At 43.0% G+C, this 25,134-nt stretch overlaps 2 protein-coding genes across 6 annotated transcripts; both read left to right on the top strand.

Annotated features, from left to right (window-relative positions):
- Positions 1-4,657: 4,657 nt before the first annotated feature.
- Positions 4,658-11,143, top strand: LOC117428817 (AN1-type zinc finger protein 5-like). 4 transcript variants are annotated; one of them, XM_034047767.3, is made up of 6 exons: positions 4,658-4,806; positions 6,540-6,712; positions 6,813-6,927; positions 7,633-7,778; positions 7,950-8,069; positions 8,625-11,143. In XM_034047767.3, the coding sequence occupies exons 2-6, from the start codon at positions 6,568-6,570 to the stop codon at positions 8,771-8,773; spliced, it is 675 nt and encodes a 224-aa protein (XP_033903658.3). In that variant the 5' UTR covers positions 4,658-4,806; positions 6,540-6,567; the 3' UTR covers positions 8,774-11,143. The 4 variants fall into 4 exon arrangements, with proteins under 4 accessions (XP_033903658.3, XP_033903660.3, XP_058870116.1 ...); XM_034047769.3 differs by lacking the exon at positions 4,658-4,806 and adding an exon at positions 4,813-4,998; XM_059014133.1 differs by lacking the exon at positions 4,658-4,806 and adding an exon at positions 5,005-5,104.
- A 1,492-nt stretch (positions 11,144-12,635) lies between these two features.
- On the top strand, positions 12,636-23,800 carry LOC117428968 (alpha/beta hydrolase domain-containing protein 17A). 2 transcript variants are annotated; one of them, XM_034048037.3, is made up of 5 exons: positions 12,636-13,299; positions 14,541-14,872; positions 15,927-16,121; positions 17,922-18,101; positions 19,152-23,800. In XM_034048037.3, the coding sequence occupies exons 2-5, from the start codon at positions 14,544-14,546 to the stop codon at positions 19,375-19,377; spliced, it is 930 nt and encodes a 309-aa protein (XP_033903928.3). In that variant the 5' UTR covers positions 12,636-13,299; positions 14,541-14,543; the 3' UTR covers positions 19,378-23,800. The 2 variants fall into 2 exon arrangements, with proteins under 2 accessions (XP_033903928.3, XP_033903925.3); XM_034048034.3 differs by having other exon boundaries at positions 12,676-13,299; positions 14,511-14,872.
- Positions 23,801-25,134: the final 1,334 nt, after the last annotated feature.

Consider the following 25,134-nt stretch of genomic DNA (forward strand, 5'->3'; position numbering starts at 1 on the left):
TTTTATTTTTCAGATCCTGCATAGATAAGAGGGTTGTCTCACTAGAAGCAGTGAAGGAGGCAATTAGTGGTTCACAAAAATGACATAGCTGGTTTGTTGCCTTTGCTGTCGATCAAAGGGAAGCAGGACTACGGTAAATTGGAGTAAATCAAACATGATCCTGGCTGTCTGCCCCTTCCCAAATGACATGAAATGACTTACAATGAAATGCTAGATTACCATTTAACTATAGGATGGCTGCCATTAACTGGGAGCTCATGGGCCAGATGTCAGCAGAGGGGCAGCAGTGTGGAGTAGTGGTTAGGGCTCTGGACTCTTGACCGGAGGGTCGTGGGTTCAGTCCCAGGTGGGGGACACTGCTGCTGTACCCTTGAGCAAGGTACTTTACCTAGATTGCTCCAGTAAAAACCCAACTGTATAAATGGGTAATTGTATGTAAAAATAATGTGATATCTTGTAACAATTGTAAGTCGCCCTGGATAAGGGCGTCAGCTAAGAAATAAATAATAATAATAATAATAATAATATACACAATATACAAAAATTCAAATTGCATGTAACATTTACAAAGACATCCCCAATAGCAACATGTGTATGTTTACTGCAGAACAATCAAATGTGTTTTTTTTTCCAATTCCACAGGCTTCTCTCTTTTAGATTGTCTGTATTTGGCCCGCATTCATTTTCTATGATTCATACTGTAGCATTTTGCCAGGGTCAAAACTGGACAGCGTTCAAGTTCTGTGGTTTATAGTCAGCGTGACATTGTCTATTTTTAAAAAACTAGCTATTTATATATATATATATATAGAGAGAGAGAGAGAGAGAGAGAGAGAGAGAGAGAGAGAGAGAGAGAGAGAGAGAGAGAGAGAGAGAGAGAGAAAGAGAGAGAGAGAGAGATAAAGCCCTCTCTCTTTATAAAGCTCTATCCCTCTCTCCTCTCTCTCTCTCTCTCTCTTTATAAAGCTCTACCTCTCTCTCTCTCCTTCCATGTTGAATAGGGATTGCTGTGCTCCTCGGAACTGGGTCGAGGTTGTTGTGCTGGGAATATAATTAGAACCCATAATCAAACTCAATGTTGTGAAGATAAATTATATTTAATAACCTTGCAACAGGAATAGCAGGGCAGGTAATACTAGGACTAGCAGTTAAACAAGATGTAATGCGAACCAGTCTTCACACAGGGATAAAGTCAAAGAGAGACCTACAAGAGGAAATCAATGTAAGACACGGAGAGAACAAAACGGTTACCTAAGACATGGTTATTACTTATAATATGAATAAAAAAAATACAACAATTCTTTAATCATTTTACTGCAGCAAAAGCCCCGTGCACAAGCGTACTTTCTGAATAAATGATGGAAAATAAATTGCCCTATCCAGGGAGGATGAATGAGTTTGTTCAAGAAAGAGGATTCGTACAATAGAAAGCTCGAAGAGGGGTACAATCAATGCAGAAGCGAATGAAATTAGCACAGCCAGGTCAGCCTGTGAATAGCGCAAGGACGCTCTCTATACCAGCGCCTTTGCAAAGCCCAGGGAAACTTCTGTAGGCGGCTGAGTCACAGATATAAGCTCCTTTGTTGTAGCCGGTGTTTGTGTGGCCGGGTTTCTGCAATAGTGTGAGCCGAGCAGCCCAGGAGAATGGTGTTGTTGCTGTTAGGACACTGACACGCTGCAACTGTAAGACAAAAAGGCTGACTGAGCAAATACGCTTAACCAGCTTTTTCAAATGAAAGGAAATGCTTTTAATAGCCATGGACAAATCTTTTGCATCACCTAGAGTTTTAGAATTGAGACATCATTTTTTAAAAATAAATAAATAAATAAATAAATAAATAAATAAATAAATAAAACTATATGAACATAATTTAGATATTTTATTTACCATTGTGTAATCAGAGAAACTACAAAATGATATCGCAAAAGTCTACCGGAAGCCATAATAGTAGTACAGTGAAATCTCAGATTTTTCAATTTTTGCTATTTTTGCATGTAATTCAATATGTTAACTAATTCTTATTATTATTATTATTATTATTATTATTATTATTATTATTATTATTATTAGCAGACACCCTTATCCAGTGCGATTTACAGTTGTTACAAATTGTCACATTACAAAGAATCACATTACAAATAAGAGCAGTTATAAAATACAATACAGTCAACAGTAAGTAAGAGCAAATTCAAATGAGAGAACATAAAAACAATGCAGTAGATAATTACGTTTGAATGACATTATTCAGCAGGTTTCATTTGACTTTACGAAGCAAAATGAGTTCATTCTATAGAGGGATGCAAAACCTTGGGTCAGAGTTGTGCTTGTGACGTCATAGATGAAGGTGCATCTGCACCGCTGAACGTCATCAGGAGACGTGTTGGTCATGGCGCACGGGATTATAAAGGGTGATCCTGGTCTGGATTTCAATGCACACGTTTCTACTGAAAAAACAGCAGCTCTGTGTATTTATGATTGAAATACAGGCATAGTGGAAGTGTGACAAAACAGTCCTGCGTGTCTCCCAAACTATCCCCCGAGGGAGGTGAGAGGAGAGGGGGAGAAAGAGAGGGAGAGGGAGAGACTGGCGGAAAGGGTTACACAGAGGAAGAGGGTCGGGGAAGAGAGGGAGAGGGAGGAGAGACGGACCGAGAAAGAGTTAGAGAGAGTATGTGTGTGAGAGACAGGGAGAAAAAGAATTAGAGGCGGAGTGAGAGATTATAACAGGAGCTCAAATCTGATGGATGAGGAGGAGAGGAAAGGCGCTTTTCTACAAGCGCGGAGCTAAACCGATCAGAGGTTACAAATCCTTAAAGGGGAATGCCGCAGCTCTTAAAGGCTGGGGTCGGATAATTACTGCCGGCCAGTTTTAAATCTGGAGCGCCATTCTATCTACGAGTCGCCCTCCCCCCCCCCCCCCCCCCCGTTAAACTGGAATTAAAAAAAAGAAAATTGGGGCAAGTGCTAAAAATCATGCTTACACAAATAAAAAAAATACTTATGAAACGAAAAATCGATCACAGCCTTGTTACTGAGGGAGTCGGTCAGGGTGGGCAGATGTAATTCTGTTTTCAGACCCTCTGCCGTTGTTGGCAATCAGCGGTTTGGTTTCTACGACAACGCTTGGAAAGACACAGCGCGCACACAATGGCACGATAAAAAAAAAAAAAAAAAAAAAAAAGTGTTTTTCAAACCCAGAATGTTTTGAGAATGATGACTCAATTTTGTTGAAAGGGCCAGCCATTTCACCTGGAATAATAGTGGGCTTGCTGTGTTTTTGTTGATAGACTTTTAACCAGGAGGTTCAATATAAAAAGAAAAAATAAATAAATACACATCTGTGGTCTGAATGTGCAGCAATAATTGTGTTTATAAAATCGGGACGGATTGCTCAACCATTGCCCCGCTGGTGGAAAGTTTGGCACAATTTCTTTTCTTAAATACAAATAATATAAAAAGGACAGAACTCTCTCAACTGAAATACAGATTACCGGCTCTTACTAGTTTTTCCGACAACTAAATCGAAATTGTTCACGGTTACGTCTTTAAATGTCCCAGATATCGATATTTCACTCTTCACTTGACCATTGTGGAGTCAAACGTGTCTGTCCAAACCAAATCGCTAAAGAAAATGATATGTGTGTGTTTGCTTAGCTTTTATTTCAGTGCTAACTGGAAACTAAGCAGACTATGAAACTGCAGTTCTTAAACTGTAATAATATATATATATTTTTTTAAATGCTGTCATTATTCTATATGATTATGTGTAAATTACAACCATTGAATAAAAAACACGGTTTACTGACATGCAACCAGCACCCCCTAGTGTTATAAATCAGAACTACACCTAAAATAAAAAAAATTAAAAAAACACATTGAAAGAGAACGGTGCAGAAATTAAGAGAGATTACTTTTGTGTTTGCAAATGCATTTCTCGTGTTTATAGTACTTGCACGGAGCTGCCTCACACCTTACCGGATTCTACTACTGCTCTTAATTATAACTGCTTCCTGTACCTGGTATTTGATTTTACTCTTATAGGTATCCCTATTCATTGTCATCCATTCATCGTACTCACTATGTGCTCTTACTGGACTTTACTCATATAAGCAAATCGTGTTCATATAAATTGCCTGCTCTCAGTCGAACCCGCTCTTACATGTAATTATTTACTGTATTCTCAATTTTCTTTTGCTCTTATTTGATTTTGATCTTTTGCTACGGATTTGATTTTATTGTGCTATTTACAACTGCTCTTATCTGTAATGTGATATTCCGAAATCTGATATTTTGTAATGTGATACTTTGTACTGTGATTTTGTTACAACTGTAAGTCACCCTGGATAAGTTCCTCTGCTAAGAAATACATAATAATAATAATAATAATAATAATAATAATAATAATAATAATAATAATAATAATATGCACATGTGTATAATATTGTACGTATTTGAATTATGTGTGACATCATTCAGATTTCACCAACTCGTTATAATTACGCTATTCTTGAAATACAGACACAGGATTATTATTATTATTATTATTATTATTATTATTATTATTATTATTATTATTATTATTATTATTAAGTACTTTCGCAAAATATAAGATACTGTAGTGCTAGATAGAAAACAAAGCCCAAAATAACAACAAATGACGTTTTTAATGACATCACGATGACCTCACGTGTGTGTATCGAGGGGATTCCAAGGACAGTAATTCTAAAAGACGCCGAGTGCTTTGTTATTGTTATTTTTATTTCTATTTATTGAAGAAGCAGGCGTAAACATTCTTTGCCTTACAGGTAACTACGTGGTTTATCAAATAGTTATGCATTTCTTTGTGCTTTTCTGTGCTGCCCTTCTGTTTTAAAGCCTTTATTTGCGCCGTTGTTTGCTCTATTTGAGCTGGATTCGCTGCTGGGTCGAGGTGGCATCAACGCCATATTTCCCTTAAAAATAACCACAGACTGCGAGACGCGGCGACTTAAAAAGAGGTTGGCGACAATTTCATGTTGTTTTAAATTCTACAGTCGTTTTTAAGCGTACGAAGTGTGTTTTCTGCATGTTTTATTGATCCGCTGAAACAGGGGTTTAATTCACGTACGTCTGCTGTTTGAGAAATTGCCAAATGACTTTTTTTTGTTTTGTTTTTGATTTTTTTTTTTAAAGAGTTGTAATGAAACTAAAGCTTGCTTGAATTCCTAAGTAGCACTTGAAACGTGTATTCCAGTCTTAATCAAACGCGAGTGTCTATTCAAATGAGAACCGTTTGTTTATTTGAAAAGGTTTAGTTTTACAGTTTGATGTTTAGAACTAATGCTGTTTATTTAAATTGTTGTCGAAACTGACGTGTTGTTTTTTTTAGCTCGTTTCACGCATGTTAACAACACAGTTTGAAGTTTAGCCCATGGTTTTGAAAACACTGGCTTTTTTTATGAATGTTTTCTGAAAAACTTGTATCTCTAACATCATCGTTCAAACGGCCTGAACTCTCCAGGTACAATTTACGCTAAGTATTTGATTTTTTTAAAAAATTTGTGGATGTTCTTATTGTTTGTTGTGTCAGGACTTTATAAAACAAATCTTTATAATCTATATAATAAACCTATATTGTATACGTTGTCAGAATAGATTTTTATATCATAACCAGATACGTTACCAGTTGCTACTGCTCTTAAAACCTTGGATTACGTTGTCAAAATATTCCTTTTGCCAGTGAGGTCAAACTGATTAAATGACATTTTTATAAATAAATATATTTACATTTGCATATATATATATATATATATATATATATATATATATATATATATATATATATATATGTTTCCAACAATGAGAAAATATTTCGGATAGGCCGCAAAGCCTCGGACTGGCGTATCGGGCTACGGCTTAATTCCAGCTATTTGGCCAGGTAGTTGTACGACTTGACCCATTGTTTATTTGGCCTGTCGTGATTGGTGGATTTGCGGGTTTGCTGAGCCGTCTCCGCGCTATGATTGGCTTCCTGGTGCTGTCAGTTATAGTTTCACCTCGAACCTACACAAAAAAGACAGAATGGACCGTCAGCTAAACCCTTACCCAATATCAGAGATCTTATGTTTTTTGGGTTGTTTTTTTTATTCAGGGATGGAAATAAGACTTATTTTGCACAGCCGTTTCGCCGTTCTAGGTTTTACTACAAGCTTGATTTAGCCAGTATGTAGGTAACAAGCTGAGGCGAGTCTTATTAAACAGTAAAACCAGGAATGGATCAACCACTGCTATGCAATGGGAGTCTGAAATTGGAGCCCCTTGATTTGTGGGCTATGCTATATAATGTAGAAACTCAATTATTGTCCTCTTCGATGCAGCTATTAATATGAGTAGTGTTTTTCATATTCTAATTATTTTCATTACCCATAACTTTTAAAACACCTTTTGAATGGCGTTTTTAAAAAAAAAACATTTCAGATGGTGAGACTGCAGGGATGTAAATAAGACTCCCATTGCATAGCATTCCTGACCCTCCCAATGCTTTTATCCTCCTCCCTAGGACTGCCCTCAGCCCCCCGTCGGAGAGGATGGCACAGGAGACCAACCAGACGCAGGTGCCCACGCTGTGCGCCATGGGCTGTGGCTTTTACGGAAACCCACGCACCAACGGCATGTGCTCCGTCTGCTACAAGGAGCACCTGCTGAGGCAGCAGGGCCGGAGCAGCCCCCCGGGTGAGTGCGGTCTGGGAGGAGAGAGGGGTGTCGTACGCCATAGACCAGGGGAACGAGTGAATGGATGGGTAACATGTTGTGTGTGTTTGTTTTTCTCCAGCGGCCTCCTCCCCCTCCTCGGTGGTCAGTGGGTCCGGGGGGTGCAGTGTCTCGGGGGAGAGCACCCCAGTCCAGTGCACAGAGGGGAGCCCCGAGTCTGAAGAGAGCAAGACCAGGTAGGGGTGGGACTGTACGCTGCTGGGCACTGACCGGTGACAGAAGCAAAGTACCTGTATAAGGTGCTCTGTGTTTAAGATGGGGGGGGGGCATTTGGGCAGTTTATTTAACATAGTGGGATCGAGAAAGCCCTTGTCCCGATTTTAGTTAATGGAATTCGTTTTTTAAGCTCCTGCCTCCTTTTAAGTGTTTCTGTCCTTCATAGATCTGAACATTTCCTTTCAAGGCTGTCACAGTAAGATCCTGTAAACTGTGATCCGATCGTGAGAAGTGATCTCTGTACGGGGTCTCTAAAGTTAACTGGTATGAATGTGTGAATGTTTCTGCTTTTCACCTGTGCTCTCAAGAGAATTGTAGGGGGGTCTCAGCTTGGCCCCCAATGGACAGTATTGCACATCACATAACAAACCCCAGGATTGAGGTACGCTTAGATGACAGGACGTCTTAACCACTGCGCAGAAGAGACAGGCTTGTGTGCAGATTACACTCATCTCGCTGACAGGGGTCAGAATCCGTAACAGCAGACCGTATCGCTGTCAGAGCTGTGAGGGGAAGCTCCCGTGATGCCTAAAGCACCGTGCGTGACTGACCGGTGCTGTTGTCCCTTGCACAGAGTTCACAGGCACCAAAAACCTATGTCCATACATTAAAAAAAAAAAAAAAAAAAAGAAAGTTAAATGACAGTGTGTGTGTTGTGTCCACAGCACCCCCAGTCCCGTCACTCAGCAGATGACAGCGATGAGCATCTCCCGGGACGACAGCACGACTGAGCCGGAGCGAGGGGGCAAGGAGGTGGAGCAGCAGCAGCAGCAGGAGGAGAAGGTGGAGGGCGGAGCAGCCAAATCAACAGGTAACACGCTGCCCTTGAAGGAGTAGCAAACAAGGGGTTTTATTAAACCAGGAATCGGTAGCTCCTTTTTGGACTTTAGCCCCTTTTTTGGAAAGTAGCCCTTATGTGAGTGCAGACGACTTCACCGTAGCAGCGCAGCGCTTCACTCTTGGCCTCCATTGTTCTCGTCAGGTTGCTCTGGAGCAGTTTTGGAAGCGGCGCAGTGTTCCTCTGAAGGGGAGGAGAAGACACCAGACAAGGCGAAGAAAAAGAACAGGTGCTTTATCTGCAGGAAGAAGCTGGGTCTAACAGGTAAGTGACTGAGCAGTATAGGGAGGGGCCACAGGTATACTTGACCAGCGACTCTCAACGACTGGTCTCCGAGACCCGCCTAGCCAAAAAAAAACAACACAGAGAATAATGGTGTGCACAGTAATGCTTTTTCCTTTAAGTTGTGTTTTCTAAAAGGAAGAAACAACTGTAAATATGTTACAAAACCAAGAGGTAACAACTTAGGTTAAGCACTTAAAGTATCCTTTTGGATGTTTATTTCTGAGCAGCTTTTTTTAAAATTTTGCAGTGGGGGATGAAATGCTTAAAGAAAGCCCTACAAGTTTATATGCAGCGGTCCTTGCTTTGGTCCTCCAGGTTTTAGGAAAACATTCAGCCGTTACCCGGTTTTGAAAAGGCTTAAGTAGCACTGTACTCAACAAACATTTCAACTTCTGCCTTCCATAAAGTCCAAAGCGTTTGTGTCGTAATTGGTTTTCTTTTAGATTAAGCTAGTAATTCTGGCCCCCCAGTACCATACCCGAGTCCAGTTCAATTATTTTAATAACCACGACATCGCTTTACCCCCCCCTGCAGGATTCGATTGCCGCTGCGGGAACCTGTTCTGCGGGATCCATCGCTACTCTGACGAGCACAGCTGCCCGTACGACTACAGGGCAGAGGCAGCAGAGAAGATCCGCAAGGAGAACCCCATCGTGGTGGCAGAGAAGATCCAGAAACTGTGAAAACGTTACGTTCCCGTGCAAAAAAAAAAACAACTAAACTAAACAATACTGACAATGAAACAAACCTGAGGACGAAACAAGTCGTTGTGGCACATCTTGAGAGAACCCGAGAATGCTTTCCTGTACTAACTAGGGGCGTCCGCAGCGGGGGCACAGGACAAATGGACAACGAGATTTTTAAGAAAAACAAACAACAAAAAAACTGAAAAGATGTGTGTGTATATATATTTAAAAAATCCCCAAAACACACAAAAAAATCAAGAGCGAGAGATGCAGTATGCTTTTACCTTTTTGAACTTGGGGATGATGATGCAAATGTGTTTCGTGTGAAAAGGGAGCTCCTGAGTGTGGTTTGAAACTTGATGCTGAGAAGAGAATGGGGGTGTGTGTGTGTTTGTGGGGGGGGGGGGGGGGGGGGGGTTAGACTGGCATTAATATGTGACTAAACTATTTTTTAAAAAAATCCGCTTAAGAGATCCGATGGAAATTGGGACATTCAGCATCATCGGCTGCTGGTACAAAGTTTGAATGTGAGGAACAAGGTCTGGGAAAGAAAGCAAATTGTGATGGTGTAACTAGAAACAGCATTGCATTGTTTAGCAGTTATATTGACTTTCTGACAAGCCAGATATATAACCTGCACTTACGTTATCATATCTACGAAGGCAGACTTTGGACTGGTGTAAACTGGAGAGAGGAAGCTCCTTTTTTTCTCCACAGAACTCTACATCCTGCTTGGCTTGTGTAACAGGTTACAAGATCCTACCTAAAGTCTTCACACTTCAGTTCCATGCTGACCATAAGAAGCCATGTGAGGTCAGGTGGGAGCCTTTGACTTGTAACGCAGGGAGGAAGCTGGAGCGAGGAAGCCGTGTGCTGCCGCCAGACATTTAGTGCTGCAGCAGGGCAGAGTGACCACCGGTGTTAAGATCAAAGACTTGTTACTGCACCTTTTATAAAGTACATATTTAATATAAAATACAAACTCCTGGACTGTTGAGATGGAGTAGAGAGTGAAGTGCCGAATTTACAGTATACCATAAATGTGTGTTCAGCTTCTGACTGCCTGTGCCCCCACCCCCCATGGATGAATGGAGATTGTAATTGAGATTGTTGTACTTGCTTTTCAGGAGGGATTGTAACCTCTGCTCCACTGTTTCAGTTAATTACAGTGTTGGAACCATGTACAGTATATGTCAGTTTGAGGGGTGGGTGGTCCTGAGATGACTGAGTGATTTGAATCTGTGCTTTTGTTTTCCTTTTTATTTTAATGTATGGCACCAGAGGATTTATTATTATTATTATTATTATTATTATTATTATTGTTATTAATATATTGTAGTTGGCTTGGATTGTGTGATTTTGTTTTTTAGGAGAGGTTTGTGCAGGATTGGCATGATGATTGATTGATTGTGTGTGAGCGCACGCAATAATCTTTTTATCTTCCAATTCTTTTTTTCTCTCATTAATTTAAGAATCATGTAAAGTTCATATTAATCTGCCCTGACACTTGTTTTATTTTATTATTAGTGTTATTTTTGGTTTTGTTTTTTTGAAAAGCTTCCAACAAAACGTGCTTTTCGTTGTGTACAAATGTACACTGTGGATCATCCTGCATACAAGACAGTTGGGACCTTGCGCTGTAGGTTGGAGGTGACCCACGGCTGATGGGCTCCTCCACATTAGACAGGGACTTTAACACAGGAGACGGCCCCACTAGTCCCTAGCGACTGGCCAGTTCACTGTTTCGATGGGCTAATCTGGACGGCAGGTTTTTTGCAGGTACCCTTGCAAAGACGTCATTGTTGTCGTGGATTAGGCTTCGCAATGACGATGGCTTTCACGTGTAATGTATGTCTGCATGCTTCGGTTCTGCGCTCCCCATCTTTGCAAATCCCCGTGTAACATACTGCACGTGTGCAAGACGTTGTCTACCCAAGTGGTACTGCAAACACAGTAGACAGGTGAATTAATCAAGAATGGCCATTATCCAGCCAGCTAGCTGCTCAAACTCATCTGTGCAGAGGGAGGAGTCAGGGTCCAGCATGTGAGCCAGCTAAGGGAACACCCTGAGGTGTTCTGTTTTTTCAGTGAAACTCAGGGTTGAGTCTTTTGTTCTGGGCACCCTCACTGTTGTGTGTGTGTGTATTTGCACACACACCAGTGGGGTGCCAGTGAGGCATAGACATGATGTCAGTTTTTAAGTCTTTCCTTTCCCTATGCTGACTACAAACTTTTGTGTTCCTGTGTGTCATCACATACTTCATTCTCATCATAGGCTGAAATGTTTTTTTTTCTTACTCTTAATTTTAGGATTGTATTATGTGAATAAAGAATAAAATCACAAAAAGTTTATTTTAAATTTACAAACGTTGTTTTTGTTGCTTTTATTTATGCTATTGCTGTGCCACTTGTCCACCCCTTCACTGATTTGCGGGTAAAACGTTTCAAACGCAATGAAAATATCACCGTGGTCGTGTTTACAATTAAACATCAGTAACTAACACTGCAGCTGCAGGCCCTGCCGGCTGAAACCTGGATAAATGACTGCAGCGACAGGGAAGTAAGGGCAATCGCTTGTAACTTGGGTATGAATTTAAAAAGTCTTTGATAATATCTTTACTGCTGTAAGAAGTCAAAAGTACTATGAAACTAAGCTTTATTTTTATTTCATGTTTTTAGTGGTACTCAGTTGTCTAGCTATTCCTGCCATTATGGAGCAGAGGATTATTTATTAATTTTTTTAAATGTGTTTTGGTAGCTGACTGCAATAAGACTTGGAAGCTTAGAAGGATTCAACCTTAAAATGCTCTGTCTAGCTTAACCTACCTAGACTGAGGTGATGTGAGTCTGAAATTGACAGCAAAGCAGAGAGAGAGAGTTCTGATCCCCCTTCAGAGTCTCAGACGGGCTTGGATTAGCCAGTCGGGGGAGCAGATGTTGCAGTTCCACATCTGGGCTCTTGATGTGCCACACAGCAGCCAGGGGAAAGGGTTTCATGGGGGGGGGGGGGGCATGTCACCCATCTACTGATTCTGTAAATCCAGTGCATGATTAGGAATTGGAGCGGGAGTCTTATTTCCATCATTCTGTGGAGTAGAGAAGGTTCCAATTTTGTTTGTTTGGGGGGAACCCTTTTTAAAAAATAATAATAGGGAACCCAACTGAAATCTGATGAAAAGAAGAAAAAACAACGACAGTGCTGCAGTGAAAGCGGGTGCTTGGAAGCGTCACAAGGCCTCTCTCACCCCTGTTATAGAGCAGGTGGAGCCAACAGTGTGTGTGTGTGTGTGTATGTGCCCCTGTATTAAATTAGTACTGTAGCAAAACTGGGCAAATTTGCTTCACACCCACAGCTAATCTGTGATTTGCATTTATAGGAAATCCAGTTTCTCTCGCCCCCACCCCGAAAGGGGACCCACCCTGCACCTGGGAGTATCAGAGTGCAAATTTCAACCTTTGTGAGAAACAAACAAACCAAAAAAAAACAACATTTGTTGAGTTTGACTTCTGTTTTTGGAACTTGTGAAGCTGTTTCTAGGTGGGTGACGCAGGCAGTGAAGTTTATTCGTGGCAGTAGCGGTAGAACAAAACATTTCACAGTAAAACAAAAACGGGATTCGCAATACCAGCAGACGAAGAAAAGCGGCAACGAAGTGGTTAATTTCTCACTCGCTCGCCCCCTCCCTCTGTAGTATTATATTCTGTATTTGTATTTCATTCCAACCCCCTAGTCTGTGATTTTATTTTGGTAGGATTTATTAGGCTCACGATTCTCCCACAAACTGTTTCGTGTTTAATTATTCTATTTTTTTCTTTACCGAATCTTCTTTGTGTTTTTCTAGTTATTTTTAATTGAAGCCTTGGTCACGTCCTGGCTTCGTCACATCCGGCAGCGGCACAGCCTGGAGAGGAAAACACAAATTATATTAAGAAAATTGAAGAAAAAGAAAATAGGAATACTTGCTGTTTTTTTTTCTGGTCCTGCCAAGTCCGTATCAGTAGTAAGATATCGATATTGTCCACGGAGAATCTCAATCCGCAACGGAACCGATTTCTTTCGTGTTTTTTTCGGTTTGTTTGGATCGGCAGACACGGACCGTCTGAGGAGAAGGACTCAAATGTATTACAGTCGAGCAGTTTTTACTTCTTAGATTTTTTAATCCGTGATATAAACCATTTATCTCGTTATACCCCGAATGCTATAGGATGTGCTTTTATTTAAGTTCTTAGTATACATTATTACATTTAAATGTTTGTTTTAATAGCATCGCCAGTTCTGAAAATGGGTACCGTCCGGACTTTGTTTACCAATTTTCAGCTTTATTCAAAATAGCTTTATTTTATTTTAATTTTTCAGTTAGTTTTATTTGTTATTTTTTAAATCAACATTTGACGTTGCTTAATCAACAGGCATTATTTTTTAATTATTTATTTATTGAGATTTCGCAGGCGACTCATTAATTTAACTCGAATATCCTTGGGGTAAAAAAAACAAAACAAAACAAAACAAAAAAACAAACAAGGTAATGTTATTATTCTTATTATTTATTGTGCATTGCTATTGTTAGTCCAGGTTTAGCGAAAATGTGCCAACTAAGTCAGACACAAACCCACATTTTCAAATACACAACCGCTTATTGTTTAATGAATAATGTATTCAATTAAATGTATGTTTCCTATCTTATATTATATGTTACGACTGTGGCCTGTAATCTGAGAAAATTCATACACAGCCGTGCCGATGTGTACAAAATAGAGAGCAAGGCATTTGATCAGCTGTCATTTGTATACAAAAAAAAAACTCTTGCAACACGATCTTACAGCAATTGTATTTTTAGATTTGGTTACAAACCTCGGATCGATCCGCTGTGTTTATGATGTACATTTTAAACTGCTCGCTAGTGTCAACCGCAACACACCCCGGCTTGAGTTTCTGTGTCAGGCAACTGAGATGTGACGCTTCAACTCGCGAGTCATTTCGTTATCCGCTTCGGTCACGGTTTTTAATTGCGTTTTATTTAAGAAGGTGTCCTAACAAAACTTTGGGGGAAAAAAACGCATCTATTCATTTTAAAATAGATACAGAAATGGGAAACATAAACAACGCACACATATACACTCTATGACTGAAGGGGTTATGGTACAATAATTAGCTGTTTGGTCAGAATCTGTCATGCAAATGAACTACTGTCAAAACCCGTCTCTTTCTGACCCGATCAGGCATCTCGGTGTGTGTCTGTGAACATGTTACTAACTTGACATTTTCCCAACATATGAAGCTTTGCTTTGGTAGAAAGACGATACCCACCCACAAAACTAGCGGGATATAAACTACTGCCCAATTTGAAAAAAAAAAAAAAAACGGGGAGAATGCTACATGTGAGGAAACGGTGCCCTGTGTCCCTGTGCAAGTACTGTAGGGATGGAATGGCAATGAGACCCCAGTTCCAAAGCAGTGTGATCCATTCCTGGTTTTACTATGAGCTTGTTACTAATCAAACACATATTAAAACCTGGAATGGGTGAAACTGCTATGCACTGGGTGTCTTATTTCCACCCCTGTACTAGTAGTTGGAGCAAAGGGTGTCTATTGTAAGCAGTTAAAGTAACACACAGGCTTTATGAAGCATGGTGGTGCTAGATCCTTAATTCTTCTTGTTCAATGTTAAGTGCCTTCACCTGCCTCTAGTTTTCTAGAGGTTGTTTTTAAGTGTTATCTGTGGTCTCCTAACAGGTCTCTTGTCTTGCTTTTCCTCCTGGGTAGAAGATGAATGGTCTGTCGGTGAGTGAGCTGTGCTGCCTCTTCTGCTGCCCCCCCTGCCCTGGCCGGATCGCAGCCAAGCTGGCCTTCCTGCCTCCGGAGCCCACCTACTCCCTCCTGCCGGAGCTGGAGTCCGGGCCCTCCCCCACGGGGGGGAGCGCGTCGCTGCGCGGCCGCACCCCCGACGCCTCCTCCCGCTGGAAGCTGCACCTGACGGAGAGGGCCGAGTTCCAGTACTCGCAGCGGGAGCTCGACAGCACCGAGGTGTTCCTGGCGCGCTCCAGCCGCGGGAATCGCATCGGCTGCATGTACATCCGCTGTGTGCCCTCCGCCAGGTGGGAGAGGGGGAGCAAGCTAGGGAAGGGAAGGGGCTGTGTGCTGCCAGGTGGGAGAGGGAGAGAGACAGAGAGGAGGAGGAAGAGAGGGAGAGAGACAGGAGGAGGAGGAGAGGGAGAGGGAGAGAGACAGGAGGAGGAGGAGGAGGAGAGGGAGAGAGACAGAAAGAGAGGGAGAGACAGAGAGGAGGAGAGGGAGAGGGAGAGACAGGAGGAGGAGGAGGAGGAGAGGGAGGGAGAGAGACAGAGGAGGAGGAGAGGGAGAGAGAGACATAGAGAAGGAGAGGGAGAGGGAGAGACAGAGAGGAGGAGAGGGAGAGGGAGAGACAGAGAGGAGGAGAGGGAGAGGGAGAGACAGGAGGAGGAGGAGAGGGAGAGGGAGAGACAGGAGGAGGAGGAGAGGGAGGGAGAGAGACAGAGGAGGAGGAGAGGGAGAGAGAGACATAGAGAAGGAGAGGGAGAGGGAGAGACAGAGAGGAGGAGAGGGAGAGGGAGAGAGACAGAGGAGGAGGAGGAGGAGAGGGAGAGAGACAGAAAGAGAGGGAGAGAGGAGGAGAGGGAGGAGGAGAGGGAGAGAGACAGGAGGAGGAGGAGAGGGAGAGAGACAGAGGAGGAGAAGGAGAGGGAGAGGGAGAGGGAGGTAGCAAACCACAGAGGAGAGGGGAAGGGAGGACAGGGGCTGTGCCAACCTAACCTACATGTTATTATCTCACATTGGGCAAATCCATCACACTGCCTGCAAGCCACAAGATGATCAAACTCATACTGTGAGGCTGATTTTTTTTACTCCAAAGATTAAATTAATATATATATACATTTTTTATTTTAATTTTTTTTATCTGCTAACATTGCAAAAAAGCTAGAAACAAACACAGCAGCAGGTTTGAGTACGTTTAGGCAGTTTTATTTCTCATTTTGTAAACGGTCAAAAAAGACGTCTCTTACCAAAGCCTGGGTGGGCTGCGTAACGAGCCCTGGTGTGTGCTGTACAGAGGGGGTTGCGATCCTGATCGCTGTCTCTCTCCCTCGCTCTCTCTCTCCGGGGGTCCTCCAGGTTCACGGTCCTCTTCTCCCATGGGAACGCGGTGGATCTGGGGCAGATGAGCAGCTTCTACATCGGCCTGGGCACCCGTATCAACTGCAACATCTTCTCCTACGACTACTCGGGCTACGGGGTGAGCACGGGCAAGCCGTCCGAGAAGAACCTGTACGCAGACATCGACGCCGCCTGGCATGCTCTCCGGTCCAGGTGAGGCCCCACGACCCGAGCTGGGGGAGGGGGGGCTCTGCTAACGCTGGACTGACCACACCTGAGTCTGTAGGTTTACTCATGGGAGGCGTTCTTGCAGCAGCTGTAAGGATGGAGCCCTGTATTTAACATCAGAACGTCTGATCATTTAAATAAATATAACCCTGGACTGAGTGCAGGGCTAGTGTGGGCTGGGATATCACGGTGGTGTACGTGCTAGCGTCGCACTTGGCTATATCTTGAGAATCCTTCAATCGGTCACGAAGACGGGCCTGTGTTTGCCCACAGTGAAAAATCGGGTCCAATGTCTTCAAGGTGGGAATGGCTTAGTGTGTTCAGACTATTTCCATTGGGTATTACACAGCTGAAGAGTTGCACAGTATATCTTATTCCAGGGATGGAAATAAGACACTTGATCCATTCCTGGTTTTACTATGGGTTTAAGACCCTCCTGAGCTTACCTATACACTGGGGCTAATCAAGCTTGCATTAAAACCTGGAATGGGTGAAACTGCTATGCAGTGGGAGACTTATTTCCGTCCCTGCTAGAGTTGTACATACCTGACCACAGTCTTTTAGGTTGCTGGTTATAGACTAAATTACATTTAAGATGTTGCGTAACTGGAGTTGGGCAATGTTTCTTCCTGTATGTTCTCTAAACTGATTGAGATCAGTCCTCAGGGAGGCAAGAGGCAGTCTGATTGGAGCCAGAGCCCCCCCCTCAGCAGCTCCAGGGCTGGTCAGGGCGTGAGCTTCCTGGTCTCCCAGATCAGGGGCCGCTCCGCTGCCTCTCTCTGAGAAACTCCTACCACATTCCTGGGATCTGCCTGAGGGCCTCAAACAGATCCAGCGCTGGCAGGCCCAGACTTCACCCTGGCGTGGAGGTGCTAAAACCGTCAGGCGCGCTAGAAAAGACTAATCCAACAACACGCCATCCCTGGGAACGAATCCCACAGCCTCCCAGCTCCACGGCTCTGCATCATTAAGGCTGCCTCGAGACGCATTCGCTGCGACATGACCATACACACCAGAAAGGACACAGAGTTTGAAAACTGCCAGATCTGTACAACTATATAAAAAATTGCTATTGACAAAACTATGATCAAGACTGGTACATATTCCTCAACATGATGTGGAAATTCAGAGTGTTTTCTCTGACAGTATTTCAACAATAAATCGTACATGCCAGGCTTATCCAGTTTCTTTGAAATGCACAGTTTCGCTTGTCGCATCGAGTCTGGTGTGTAGAGGCTTTTACAAGACATTGAGAAAGACTTCTATTGAGTTATTGAGCAAGTAGGTACTGTGTGTGAGAGGCTCACCGCCACAGCTGCACATCAATTGGAGTTATCAGCTAGGTAAAGAAGTCGTCGTCTTCTATTTTAAAACTGCCTGAAACTTAATGTTCTAAAATGTCATTTCTATGTTAAAGGATTGCAAATGCAGCTGTGCTTTGGGTCCATCTGAAAACCCCACGCTTCACAGTTACTTCACGATCATGTGACGTGCGATTAGTTGACTTACCAGTCTCTGAGGTTGACCATTGCTGTGCTGTTTGTCCAGTCGTCTGTTCGCCGCTGCCCCTCTGCTTCACAGCAGCTCTCACATCTCCAGGGATGGCAACAAGACTCCTGATCTGGGAGACCAGGAAACTCACGCCCTGACCCAGCCCTGGAGCTGCTGAGAGGGGGTCTCCAGTTTCACCCATTCTAGGTTTCACTACGAGCTTGATTAGCCACAGTGTGTAAATAACAAGCTCAGGTGTGTCTTATTAACTCTCCGTCTCCCTCCCCTTGGTAGGTTCGGGATCAGCCCGGAGAACATCATCCTGTACGGGCAGAGCATTGGCACCGTGCCCACGGTGGACCTGGCATCGCGCTACGAGTGCGCCGCGGTGGTGCTGCACTCCCCCCTCACCTCCGGCATGAGGGTGGCATTCCCAGACACCAAGAAGACCTACTGCTTCGACGCCTTCCCCAAGTAGGTGCCCCTGCACTGCGTACAGCTCTCTCTAAAGGTTTCCCATAGCAAAAGCATAGCAAAGTGTAATAAAGCACAGTGAAAGCCTGTTAAAGCACAGGAAAGCATTGTAAAGAATAGCACGGTATGATAAAGCTTATTAACCCTTTTAAGGTACAAGGGACATACGTGTCCCACAAATAAAATGATGCTAGCTTTCTTATTTTTGCAACGAGGTGCACGAAACAGGGTTTAAAATATACTGACTGGAGCTGGTCATCCGAATGGTCAGTTTCCTTCTTGTGATGCTTGAGTCACTCTCAAATGTTTAAGAAGAACCGGCTCTATTCCTTGGGTACCTGAAGGGGTTAATAAACGTGGCAAACCAGGGTTAGCTATGGGAGAAGCCTGGCAAAACTGCAACAATTACCATGCAAAAATACTTCATCTAAGGACTGTCACTTGCAGTATAAGTCTTCTTGTGATCACAATACATAGTTAGTACCGCTATCCATGTAAGGAACACTTTTGTAAGCTTAGTCTACAGTGCATGAAACAGTTTGATTGGAGTTGCTTTTTGATTGATGACACCCTGTAATATGTATCAGTGTGTTGCATATGCAGTGCTTTGCCACCAGTCGATTTAGCACAGAGAGTAACGTTGGGTATTCCAAGACCTCTTCTAATCAGGGTTCTGTGAAACCAGCCCGTTGAGTTTACAGCCCATCCACAAAAGCATTTTCAAACGCAATGCATGGGGGATTTCCTTATGTTGTAAAATCTAAACTTCCATGCATGGCGACCTCGTACTGGAACAGATAAAAAAACTTCTGCTCTCTATATGGGGACATTGGAAGACGCAAATGCATGATGACCTCATAGGAGGATGCTGTTCTCTTCCCCTATAAGCAATGGAAAAACAATGAAAACATTTTGTAATGAAAAATATATTTATGATGTGTCCAAAACGACCTTTTTCAGTGGCTATTTTCAATAATGCATGCATGAAAGGGTTAAAAAAAAATCACAGACTGCCCTCGGTAACGGCGCGCTGCTTCTCTCGTCCCGCAGCATCGAGAAGGTTTCCAAGATCACCTCCCCCGTCCTCATCATCCACGGCACGGAGGACGAGGTCATCGACTTCTCTCACGGGATGGCGCTGTTCGAGCGCTGCCCCAAGGCCGTGGAGCCGCTGTGGGTGGAGGGCGCCGGACACAACGACATCGAACTGTACAGCCAGTACCTGGAGCGGCTGCGCAAGTTCATCACACAAGACCTGGCGAGCCAGCGGACCTGAGCCATGCCTCCCTGTCCTCCTGCCCGCCTGCCTGCGAGGTCCCTGTCTCCCCTTGCCTCGATCTCTTTATACCCCTCTGTATATCTCTTTCCAATCCTGGCACCCAGGGAAAGAAACCATGTTTTAAACCAAGCCTGCTTTTATATATAGACACGTGTGTGTGTGTGTGTGTGTGTATATGTGTATATATATATATATATATATATATATATATATATATATATATATATATATATATATATATATACACACACACAAAAATTACAAGAACTGCTCTATTTTTATAAAAAAAAATAAAAAGATTGAGGGGGTGGGATTCAGTAGGAGGTGGAGGGTAGGCTTAATGAGAAGTAGCGAGCATGATTTTTCAAGTTTCAAGATTTTTCAAATTGTAAGCGTGGTGTAAAAGCTGGCCAGCGTGGCCCTGGACCCCCTCAGTGCAGTGCTGAATCCCTTCCCATGACTGAACCCCCGGAGCGGTGTGTTTTAAACAGCTTCGACTTCCAGCACTCACAAGGAGGGAGATCGTTTCTATACCCCTCTCTGTACTGCAGTCCCGGAGATGGGCAGGGGGCCCTTTCTCCCTTTCAACCGGCAGACCCCACCCTTCCTTCCTTCCTCCCTCCTCTTCTGAACCCCCACTTCTCTGTCCCTTTCATTTCCCTGGTGAGATTGATACTGGGGATGAGTTGTGGTGTAGAAACAGTCCTGGGTATTCTGGGAGTCTAAACCTGGAAAAGGGGAGTTCCTAGGGGCGTTTAGAATCCTAAAAACCTGACCTCTTGTTGGATTCAGCAACACTGCGGCCCCCGTTATCGCAGTTTGGATTCTGTAACCTGTGTTTTAACTAGAAGCAAAAATACTGCACTATAGATTTTTCAAATTGAAAGTGCTGCTACCTGGTGTACTTCCTGGTACCTGATCCCTTCCTGTGGGTCCTCGGACCGTTTCCCTTCAAAGTGCCGTGCTGGCCGGGTAGAATGCCAGAACGTTTTGGTATCTAGTATCGGTATTGAAGAGGACAGGGTCTGAATGAACCAGCCCCCCCCCCCACCCAGTGATGATGCAGCTACTGTCAGCACTCCAGTTCAGGTGCATTCTGATTTCCTTCGATAATGCATCCCAATTTACTGCTCTTTTCCTCGTTAACCAAATCAGTTGTCATGCAGTTATAGATCTTGATTAAGTAACGTGACGGGACTCAGTGCTGTGTAGAAGGCCCTCCTACGCTGTTTACAATGATCAAACACTCGGGGACAGTATGTTTCATAATTTAAATAAATACATTACTTGACTCAATTTGACTGACTGTGCCAAAAAATAAATAAAACAGAACAGTAGTGCTGCCGTTAAAATCTAGGGCTCAGCTAGAGATGTGTCACTGATGTATTCTGGATGGATTTTTACATTCGGAAACGTGGGCTAATATTTGGAGTCCCTTTGTAGAGGGGAGTAGATAGATAGCTGTATTGTTTCATACGTGGCGTAATTATTCATTGTACTGCAGGCAGGCAGCCTGTCGGCACCCCCACCTCAGCCCTGCCCCAGGGTCACATCAGGGTCCTTAACACTAAACCGCTAACACTAAATAACCCAAACTTTTATACTGTCTGTACAGCCCGTAGTCTTGTGTAGTCAGGCGCAGGTGTGGACGGTTCCAGATTTAGAAATGTGATTTGAATGGCTTGATTGTGTCTGTGTCGCACAGAGACTCGGAGTTCAAAGGGGAAGAATAACGCACCCTGGGGAAAGCGTTTATGGACTTGGTCACGTGGTTTAGAAGGCGGGGATCAATTGAGGGTAATTAAAGCTCTCCCTATATATTAAAAACTTTCGAAATGTAGAAAACTGGATAGCATTTCTTCTAGTAAAAAAAAAAAAAAAAAAGTCAAGCGGTATAACTACATGATTTTGCAGGTCCTTCCTTACCCGATATGATTACCCCTAAAGTCATTGATATATTTTGACCTGTTTAAAATGGGGCAGCAGGGTTTATCATACCCTTAACCAGTGTGTTTTTTAGTTGCCAGCCATTCCATTCCAATGAAGGCGATACCTCACAGGGGTTTTATTTGGGTCGTATCATGACATCCCGTACGGATTACACGCTTCACCTTGCGTGTTTTTGTCTCTGTTTTTTTTGGGGGGGGGGGGTCATTGTTTCTTTGAATCTGGAAAGAATGCATTAGGACTCCTAGATCCCATATCTGCTCTATTACAGAACATGTTTGAGCGTGTGCGCGCGTGTTTGTGTGTTCAAACAGACGGGCGGTGTTGGATCTGTTGATTTTCGGTCTCCCTGTGCGAACGGGATTAACCCTTAAAGAACCAGAACGAGTATTACAGAGATGGAAAGAAGATTCCTGTTGCAGAGCAGTTTGTCATGTAATGGGACACACCTGAGCTTGTTGCCTGTATACACTGGCTAAGCAAGCACATTAAAACCTGGAGTCAGTGCCATGCAATAGGAGGCTTATTTCCGTCTGGATTATACTGTGACTTTCTCTTTGTCTATATATATATAAAATAAACCCGAGAAGCTGTGTTTTGGCATCTCCAGGCTGTACAGTTGCTATGACATGTTTTCTTCGTAATGGTGGAGGGTAGATGCAAATGTTGGAGAGATTTTCAATGCTTTATTGTAGATGGAATGGACAGTAATAAAAAGTGTGTAAAAATAATCTCACTCCCACATCCAGTGGACGTCAAAAACGCCATGTTTGCAGTAAGAGTCTGGGGATCGGCAAACGAGGTATCTTGCATCCGCTAGCGGTGTTGCAGTGGGGCAGGTTAATGGTACCACTGTGGTGTACCTGATGTACCACAGCGGTGCTTTAAAACTTTAAAAAGTTACCAGGATGTAATCGCTGCTACTGAGAATGATATACAAAATTAATCTGAAAAACTCTTGATGTGTCACAGCCATACCAAATGCCCTTTAGGATGAGCAGTGCATTTTTAAAGGCTAGGGTATTGCAGCTTTTGTAGGTTTGTAATTTAGGAGTTTCTTTTTCTTTTTTTTTTTTATTGATCTGGTTTAGGAAGAATCTGCTGAACGTTAGCAGTTATGTAATCACTTTACAAGCAAATAATATTTTCTTTGTTCTTGGAGCGTGTGTTCCAGCCATGGTTTACGAGATGCAGAAATGCTGACCCCAGCATTCCGAATATCCGGAATATGACAGGAATTCTCTCGTGTAAACGCAGTGTTCTGCAGGGTTCTGAACAGCGTTCTCCCTCCAATCCTGTTTCAGGGAAACTGAGTGCTCCACTTGCTGTTTTTATAGCAGAATTTATCCCAGTATTTACCACTGTGCTAAGTTAGCACCAATTTTATTTGTAAAAACAAAACACAAAAACAAAGGTTTCAAACTTAGCACGGTGGAAAATGCTTTGTGAACACAGCCCCTGCGTTAGGAGGAGGTGTGGTCAGGTGCTTAAAGAAAAGGGTTTGTAACCAGGAGGTCCCCGGTTCAAAGCCCGGCTCACTCACTGTGTGACTGACCAAGTCACTTAACCTCCTTGTGCTCCGTCTTTCAGGCGAGACGTTGTAAGTGACTCTGCAGCTGATGCACAGTTCACACACCCTAGTCTCTAAGTGGATAAAGGTGTCTGCTAAATAAACGAAGGTTTGAGCCTTCCACTGTAAGCTTTATCTGAGCTACGTGGCATGTTTTTTAATTGAGCTCAGGTGTAATTCAGCTCCCACTAATGGAATGCAGTGGAATTGTTCAGTCTTCTGGTCCGTAAACCATGTGTTCGGAATGCGACTTCAATTGAGGGAGGCAGCGAGCTCCCTTACCTTGGGTTGCACTCTGGTTGGTGCGTCTGAGACCAACAAAAGGTCCTGTTTTGAAATCTGCGTACTGTATTTTCTTGTGCTAGCATTTTCTTTTCCAGAACTGTAAAGTTGACTGCCGTCTGAAAGTCAAGTGTCTTTTTTTTAAATATTTTTTTTTGTTCTTGTAATGAAATAACCAAAACGAAGAACACTACTAGAGCACAAACGTGAAGCAGTCGCTGCCGTGACTGATAAAGTGACGAGCCCGGAAAAAAAAAATCAGTTAAGGCAGTCCTTTCTCAAAAGCAGGAATGGAAATAAATTGCACTGCACAGCAGTTTGATCGCTTCCTGGTTTTACTGGGAGTTTAGTAAGACACACCAGAGCTTGATACCTACATACTGTGGCTAACCAAGCTCGTATTAATACCTGGAATGGGTGAAGCTGCTTTGGTAGTCTGATTTCCGTCCTTGCAAATGACAGAATCCGGACTTGATCGTTCTCGCTTGTGCTCTGCTTGCTTGCTTATCAATATTATTACTGAATCATTATGTTTATTAATCATTTGGCTGAGCGCTCTTCCTGAGCATGCCGGCAATGTTTTGCACAAACCAGAACTGAAAAAAAAAAAAAAAAAACACATCTGCAACTCTGAACCAGCAAATTCACTGCAGTCAGTGGATTCTTTAAAGAGCCAGCAAATTGCATACAGTGTGTTATGTACATCAATCTCCAAGCCAGCCAAACACTGCTGTGTGCTCGGCACTGTTATTCCAGAGCCAGATAACCCATTATTACAACACACAGGGCGCTGTGGAAAGAGATGGGTCGACTAGACTAGGGGTTTAACGATACACTGATGTCACGATATGTATCGCGATATGCAGGTCACAATACGGTATGTATCACAATGCATGCGGTGGTCCTGATTGGCTACTTGTGTGATGCATAACAATGAGCTCTGTTGTGCTTTCTGCTCTTGCATCTCAATGCAAACGCTACAGACATCTATTACGAGACAGTGCATCGATTCACCCCTAGACTAGCCCGTGCTGTCCTATCTGAAGTATTGACGTCTGCAGTGTGGTCTGGAATGTAACAGCCCAAGTGTAAGGGAATTGAGCTCCTGGTAGTATGCTGTTGAAATTGTGTTTTTATTGCGTTTGTATAAAAGTTTCATCTTTTATATGAATTGAATGGAGACCTTGTGCACTCATTGCCCTTCCTGGGCTGTCTGCTGTCCAGTCCATCAACACCGCTGCCCCCTGCAGGCCAAAGCAGGTCACATCAACTTTGGATCTTCATCAGAGCTGGTGGTGATGGATTTTCACCATGTCGTAGTAAATGCAACAAAGATTAGTAGTATTTTAGTTTTTGAGGATTTGTTTTAAATAGAAATGTATGGACTTTTGTTTTCTGCTTTCAAAGAAGGTTTCTATTGTATTCAACTATACTTTGTTGATATTATTATAACTGTTATTATTTCAATTTGTAATATTTAGTCAGTTTGCAGAAACGGATTAAAAAAAACTGTTTCTGAAAGTTTAGGCAACAATAAAATATCTATATATATATAAATACTGTATAATGCAAAGATATGCAATGTTTAAGAATTAACCGTATCATTTTTTGTGGGTGGGGGAGGGAGGGATGGGGTAGCTGTTTACAAAAGTGGCATTGAAATGGGATTGCAACGCGGGGCCGATCTGGGGCGCCCAGCACTTTGTACAAACCAACCTTCAGTACGTGAGCAATAAAGTCGGACAAATTCTTCACATGCTGTCTGTTGGTGGATGTTTCTGTTGAATGCCAGCAGTGTGTCGTGTCTTCATTCATCAGATCTGGTTTAAAGGACAGGGGGCTTCAAGAGGGGAGCTTTGCACTCCTCTGTCCCTGTTTCCATTTCAATGGAGGTCTGGATTCTCAGTAACACTCATAAACTAGGTTTCTAGCTGCTGGAACCTAAAATGCATTTA

The sequence above is a fragment of the Acipenser ruthenus genome, chromosome 47 (assembly GCF_902713425.1).
Source record: "Acipenser ruthenus chromosome 47, fAciRut3.2 maternal haplotype, whole genome shotgun sequence".
Lineage (NCBI taxonomy): Eukaryota > Metazoa > Chordata > Actinopteri > Acipenseriformes > Acipenseridae > Acipenser > Acipenser ruthenus.